Source organism: Nanorana parkeri, unplaced genomic scaffold, assembly GCF_000935625.1.
Source record: "Nanorana parkeri isolate BGI_ZX_2015 unplaced genomic scaffold, ASM93562v1 scaffold2304, whole genome shotgun sequence".
NCBI classification, from domain to species: Eukaryota; Metazoa; Chordata; class Amphibia; order Anura; family Dicroglossidae; genus Nanorana; species Nanorana parkeri.
In genome coordinates, this window is record NW_017308572.1 from 55,299 (window position 1) to 62,670 (window position 7,372).

The 7,372-nt window shown below is 49.9% G+C and overlaps 1 protein-coding gene across 1 annotated transcript in view; it reads right to left on the reverse strand.

The window, feature by feature from the left end:
- Positions 1–7,372, reverse strand: part of SLC6A9 (solute carrier family 6 member 9) — a 20,334-nt gene that overhangs the window by 1,047 nt on the left and 11,915 nt on the right. Inside the window, exons 8-12 of the mRNA XM_018573261.1 lie at positions 6,428–6,665; positions 6,143–6,277; positions 3,947–4,046; positions 1,284–1,384; positions 804–974 (exon numbers count right to left, since the gene is read on the reverse strand). Coding sequence (XP_018428763.1) covers positions 804–974; positions 1,284–1,384; positions 3,947–4,046; positions 6,143–6,277; positions 6,428–6,665 — 745 coding nt within the window. The remainder of the gene's footprint in view (positions 1–803; positions 975–1,283; positions 1,385–3,946; positions 4,047–6,142; positions 6,278–6,427; positions 6,666–7,372) is intronic.

The window sequence follows — 7,372 nt, forward strand, 5'->3', positions numbered from 1 at the left end:
GAAAATAATTATAAAAAATAAAAAAAAGATACAAAAAAAGATAAAAGTAACCCTGCCGCCCCTGCCATCCGGTTGCCATTCTCCGTTGATGGGGGGGCAGCATTGCGGAACCTGGCCTTGGGGCAGCAGGGAGAGTAAATCTGGCCCTGCGTGCGGGCCCCTGAGGGTGCCCACTGTTTATGGCGTGGGCCAGTCTGGAACATGAGTTTAGACCATTCGTTATTAGTCCTTATGCGGAGTGACACAAGGTGTTATATCCAACAAGTATCGGGAGCTGCTACAGGCCCCCTGATACAGCGCCCCTTAGACCGCAGGCCCCCTTATACTGTCCCCCTTATACAGTCCCCCTTATACAGTCCCCCTTATACAGTCCCCCTTCATCAGGACTGAAGGAACACAAACCAGAAATGCAACGTATATAAAATGACTAAAAGTCAAATCATATTTATACGTTGTATTTCTTTCAGTCCTGATGAAGGGAGACTGTGGCAGCTCCTGAAACATGTTGAATATAACATCCAACCCGTTATAACAAGTATCCCCCTGAGACATGTGTGGGGATGCCACATAATACGGCTGGCTGTCATTTGACTACAAGCTCTCATAGGCGCAGAAAGAAGATTCCGGTCTACAGAGTACTGTTGCCACGGCTGCAAAGAAGATCATTTTCTTCTCAGTCCTCATATGTTTTATTACATGGGATGGAAAGATTGTGCGACACGTGACGGGGGCTCTGCATGCGTCTTAGTATGGAGATGTTTGTGTGTGTGTTCCTGAACTACCTGCCCGTCATACAGACTCACCTGGAGGAAGGTGTCCCCGTCGGACCGCCAGACCCTGAAGACGGCGTATCCGGGGATACAGATGACCGAGGACAGCGCCATCAGGAATCCCAGCGTGATGGCCCAGTCTGGGTAGATGTATTCGTTGTATGTGATTGGCCGATATTGAATGACGGTGAAGATTAAGATGAACTGCAGAGGAAACGAAGGAGAATAAAGTGAACTTCCTGATATATAAACGTCTAGAGATGGTGTAAACATCGGGGCATTTTGGCAAGTTCAAGTACTTCTCAGAATGCCCTGTTTTTTCCGCCCTCACCCTGCAGCGCCCTCAGGCGGCCGCTTGCCTTGCGGTAGCGCCGGGCCTGTATGAAGGTCAGAGCAACCAATCAGGATCCTTGTTGGAGCTCTTCCCTTTCTTTACTGAGAACAGTCAGAATGATTGCCGGGAACATCCCTGTGGGGTTATTGTGTTCCCCGCATGAAGGTCAGGAGACTTACAAAGATAATGGCCGGAGAGATGAACCGCCAGCAGACCTGGAAGAAGAGGGGAGGGGGGAACCCCAACATCATCTCTATGTCCTTGAAGTAGTTCCGGTGACCTGGAAGAGATGAGAGAGGATCAGACAACACGCCGGGGGTTCCATCACTACAATACTCAGCATTTCCGGCCCATCACGGGTCATACAATGAGCAGGAAACATGAACGGGAACTATTTATATTTGCTTGTTGGCGATAATGATCCATCGGGACCCGAACTGCCAATGGGAAGGCGGCGCCTGCAAGCTGAGCGACATAAGAATGGCGCCATTTTTTAAAATTAACACCGTAATAGCCGCTGGATGAGTTTGTGGATTGTCGGGTTTGTTGGGTCTTTTACATGAATGAATGTTCCCAGCAGCAAAAGTCTACAAGAAGGTATGATGGTGGAGTGCAGGGCCCAATGAGAGAGGCGGCTGCCTGGCAACAGGGGTAACTGTGGGGGGCCCCTGGAGTCATCTGAAGAATGTAAGGCTTAGGCCTCATTCACACACAACGCGCGCAAAATTGTATATTGCGTATATATATATACGAGCGTATGTGCGTATATATGCGTGCACTATCTGCATTCCCAGAATGCATCATTCCTAATAGAAATTTGAATGAACTGTACGCAAGTATGTGCGTATACGCGCGCATGTACGTGTAAACATGCGCGGAAAATACGCAGAAATACGCATCTCTGTTCCATTCTGTTTGTGCGCATTTTCACGCTACGCAAATATACGGCTCCATACGCGGCTGTGGGCATGGAGCCATTTATTTGCATATGGCGCAATACGCACGTACGCGCGGCAGTGTGAATGAGGCCTTCAAGAGCTGCAAGGCTGACCACAGTCCAGCGAGCCTTTATTGCCCCTGACGCGAGGGCAGGAGAAAAAAGTCAACACGTTTTGGGGGTCAGAAATCCCCCTTCATCAGGGCTTAGACGTTGGATATTAAATGTAGCCATACGGGGCAGTGGCGTCACAAGGGGGGTGCGGCCCGCACCCGGGTGACACCATTGGAGGGGTGACACCAAAATGACTCGCAGTCATTTTGGTGTCACCCCCCTCTGAAAAGTCGGGCGCTCGGTCATGGACCGAACGCCTGACAGTATCAGGAGAGTGGCATACCTCATCCCGCCAGGTGGCTGTCTCCTCCTCTCTCAGAATACTGCCGCGCATGCGCGGTGAAGTCTCGGCGGGGTGACACTCAGCCTCGGGACGCCCCTGATACGGGGTATTAAATGTAGCGATACGGGTGGCCGGTCATGTATCACTATATTTAATATCCTTTTATTTTGCATTTTATTGTCCAGTATTCACATCCAGAATATAAGTCCTGATGAAGGGGAATTCCGGACCCCCCTAAATGCGTTGACTTACTGGACTTTGATTAGACTTGTGGTGCTCTCGCCCTTCTCCTTCAGTAAAGTCTGACGGAGGTATAATAACAGAATTCCCGCACCGCACATCACCGGAAATACATCAAATCTCACAATACGCAGTCGGAGGCATTTATCATAACTGGAGCAGATTTGTACGGCAACCAATCAGCTTCTCTCTCTCATTTTCAAATCTCAACTGAGCAAACTGAAGAGAGATGCTGATTGGTTGCTCCAGATTCTGTCTGCTCCAGTATCGATAAATTACCCCGCCATTGCCTTCTCCGGTTATATACCTCGCGCATGCGGCAATAATGGACGAGCTGTGCAACTATCTAATGCCCCTACGGTCCTCCCTGGAGTGCTAGATTCGATGGAGCCTCCCCTCCCCCCTGTGTTTTCCCTGTATGTCCCTTTCCCCCCCAGTTGTGAGTCCCGTGTGTGTACTTAACTCCCGTTTGTTATTGTATGTTGTCGTATGTTGTCTGGTCCGTTGGGATGCAACGCGGCCGTATCCTCTGCACGCGTGCGCTCCATGAGAGGTGTGCAGTACACAAAATAAGGCGCATGCCTTTTGATATGTGCGACAGCCACAATACATTGCATGCGACTACGGAGTATTAGTTGAGAGAGCATATGCATAACTACCCACTGCACATGTACTAAAGAAATGGAATGTGACTGCATACGATGGGACTAGGTGTCTGTATTATGTTTCTCTGTACTCTTGTATTTTTGTACTTTGTATATTGAAAATTGAAATAAAATCTTTTTATTTAACCCCTTCGTGACTGACGACGTACAGTGTACGTCGCCAGCATCGGGGCTGTTTAAACAGACTCCCGGTGACTTTTGCCGCCGGGACTCTGTTTAAACTTGTAGAGCCGACTGTCGGCTTTACAACAGAAGCGATCCTGGCGACTTACCTGTCGCCAGATCGCTTCTGATGTTGTGTTTTGGGGCATTTAATTAAATTTGTCACTAAATTTTGGGGTTTAATAAGGAGTTGCGCTAATATTGCGCAACATAAAAATTTTCAACTACCACCATTTTATTCTATAGGGTCTCGGCATTCAAAAAATATATAATGTTGGGGGGTTTTACGTCATTTTCAGGCCTACAATGTGGAATATAACATGGGTGCAAAAAAAATTGACGAACTGAAGAAATGCGGAAAACCATAAAGTCTCCGGAAGACGCGCGGGATTTTACGCACGCGAGGTTCCCTACTCTGATATGAAAGTCGGAGTCACTCACCATAAATATACATTAAAGCCACACACATGATACAGGAAATGATGACCAGAGAAAAGCTGGCGGCGTAATTATCCATCAGGAGGAGCCAGTAGATTCCAGCCTATAGGAGGGAAGGACACAGAACAGAGCCAATCATCATAGAGATAATAAGAATATCTGAGAAGAGAAGATACAGCGGGGGGGGGGGAATTTATCAAGACTGGAGCAGACAAAATCTGGAGCAGTTGTCCACGGCGACCAATCAGCTTCTCTCTTCAGTCTGTTCAGTTAAGATTAGAAAATGAGAGGTAGAAGCTGATTGGTTGCCGTGCACAGCTGCTCCAGTTTTGATAAATTCCCCTCAGAATGTTCTGTGCTCAGCCATTGGTGTCCTCCGAGATGGACTCCCCGGCTATGGGATGGAATGATGGGGGTTCTCATTGTTATTCACAGAACCCAAAAGAAGACTTGCTGCTCCTAAGTCCTCCAAGGTCTGCCCGCATCTGAGAACGCATGTGCCAGCCTCGCTCCCCACAGTCCTCACGCTGACACGTTTCACCCACATAGGGATCTCTATGAGCAAGCCCGGTCTGTGTAAGACACGTCAGAGTGCGGAGGGTCTGGCGGGTCTCCTCTATTCTTTGTTCATTCTATTCATCCTCATCAGAGGTTCCCTCATTGTTATTACTTGTTACTCATCTATTCACCCCGAGAATGCTGCACCCAACTTCCTGCCAAAGACACTTCTCAACAGTCCATAAAGGCTCCCATGTCACACACAATGCAATTGATGGCCACCTGCACTCCACTATAAGGACTGATGGCCACCTGCACCCCACTATAAAGACTGATGGTCACCTGCACCCCACTATAAAGACTGATGGCCACCTGCACTCCACTATAAGGACTGATGGTCACCTGCACCCCACTATAAGGACTGATGGCTCCCTGCACCCCACTATAAGGACTGATGGCCACCTGCACTCCACTATAAGGACTGATGGCCACCTGCACCCCACTATAAGGACCGATGGCCACCTGCACCCCACTATAAGGACTGATGGCCACCTGCACCCCACTATAAGGACTGATGGCTCTCTGCACTCCACTATAAGGACTGATGGCTCCCTGCACTCCACTATAAGGACTGATGGCTCCCTGCACCCCACTATAAGGACTGATGGTCACCTGCACTCCCCATCTTGGACTGATAGCCACCTGCACCCCACTATCAGGACTGATGGCTCCCTGCACTCCACTATAAGGACTGATGGTCACCTGCACTCCCCATCCTGGACTGATAGCCACCTGGACCCCACTATCAGGACTGATGGCTCCCTGCACCCCATGTTCTGGACTGATGGCCACCTGCACCCCACTATAAGGGCTGATGGTCACCTGCACTCCCCATCCTGGACTGATAGCCACCTGCACCCCACTATCAGGACTGATGGCTCCCTGCACCCCACGTTCTGGACTGATGGCCACCTGTACCTCACTATCAGCACTGATGGCCACCTGCTCCCCACTACTAGGACTGGGGGCCAACTGCACCTCATGTTCTGGACTGATGGCCACCTGAACCCCACTATAAGGACTGGTGGCCACTTCTACTCCACTACCCGAACTCACGACCACCTGTCCCCGTCTCCGCAGACTGGCAGCCACCTACACCCCATTCCCTGCACTGAACTCCCCGGACTGCCAACTACCTTCACTCCACTACCAGGACTGACCGTCACTTTCACCTCACTCCCTACACTGATGGCCACCACCATCCAACTCAGCAGACCGACCGTCACCGTAAAACCCACTGCCAATTTTTTTCACCACTTTTCCTTTTTATTAGATTTTGAAATTTCGGGACAAATATTTATTTCAATGAAACATTTCTATTGTTTGTTTATTGTCTTTATTTATATGGATCTGTATAGTAGGCCAACAGAGGGGCATCTGAGGAGCATCTGAGGGGGGACAGAGGAGGGATTTGGCTCCAACAGACACTGCGTTGGATAACTCTGAGGCACGGACGCTATTAGTCTTAGCTGCGACCCAAAAGAAGCTTCAGCTGCACCAGAGGGCAATGTACGTCTCATGTCCTTGTGGTCCAGTCAGAGATAAAGAAACCTCCTCCCCCATTAATGATATCAGGGATGTGTACCCCCATAGCTGTCACCCCCGTGCTCCATGGAGGGGTACAAGGATTGAGTCAGTTACCTGTGTCGTCAGTGGGATTCCCAGCAGAAAACCAATCACTGCCACCCCGAGCGTCACAACCGTCTTCCAGCGAATAATCCAGTCGCTGCCGATCTCATCCACAACGGCCGTGACGAGAGTCTCCAGCAGACAGAACTGCAGCCAATGAGAAGCAGGAGGGGGTTATGGCGAGAGGTGACACTTCTCTCGGGGCGTCATTGCGACCCCCCCCCGAGGGTAACATTTCTCGTACGTTATAAATGGCCGAGGAGCATGCAGCTCCATATACTTGAGGGCGGAGCTTACCTGTGTGCCCAGCCCCAGGAGGATGAGCATGAAGAAGAACAATATGGCCCACAGAGGAGATATGGGCAGCAGGGTCAAAGCCTCGGGATAGGCCACAAACGCCAGGCCGGGACCATGATCGGCCACTTTGGACACATCCACTCCCAGGTGGTGGGCCATGAATCCCAGAATGGAGAAGATGACAAAGCCGGCGTAGACGCTGGTGGCGCAGTTGGTGATGCTGATGATGATGCTGTCCCTGAAGAAGAAGTAAATGAAGGTCAGGCCCCCGACACACAGACTTCCATTGGGGGGCCATATTACATGCAGGTGGGCAACAGCCTCTGTGTAACCCCCAAAAAGCCTCCTACAGGTACATCCCAGTGACCCCAGATGTTCTGGAATCCCTACGATTGTCCTTCTGACAGGCAAATAGATGGAGAGTGTGGGGCGGGGGGGAGGGGGCAGACATTGTAACCCCCTCAGAAAGTCTAGCCACAGACTCTATAAACATGGGCCACATATTGAAATGTCTTGTGCTGATCAGAAGGACAACCTCACCTATTGTAGATCAAAGTATTTCTCACCAGCACACCGACCTCCACATCGAGAGCAGACCTTTTGTTCCATCCACAATGCAGAAAACCAGGTTTTGGGGCTGCGTAGGACCCCTCTATAGTCTATAATATAAAGTTGGTTTCCTGCAGTGTTGCCCTTGATGATGCAATATGCATTGTGATATAAGGCCGGTGCACGGGTGAGAAATCATTAGACTTTCTTCTAACCTATTCCAACGTTCCTCCTCCCAAAATCGGTCGGTCATCAGGAGTCTGCTCACCACCATAGACATCTCCTGACTCAGCAGGAAAATGGAGCAGATGATAGTTTCCCCTTATGGAGCAGATGATAGTTTCCCCTTATGGAGCAGATGATAGTTTCCCCTTATGGAGCAGATGATAGTTTCCC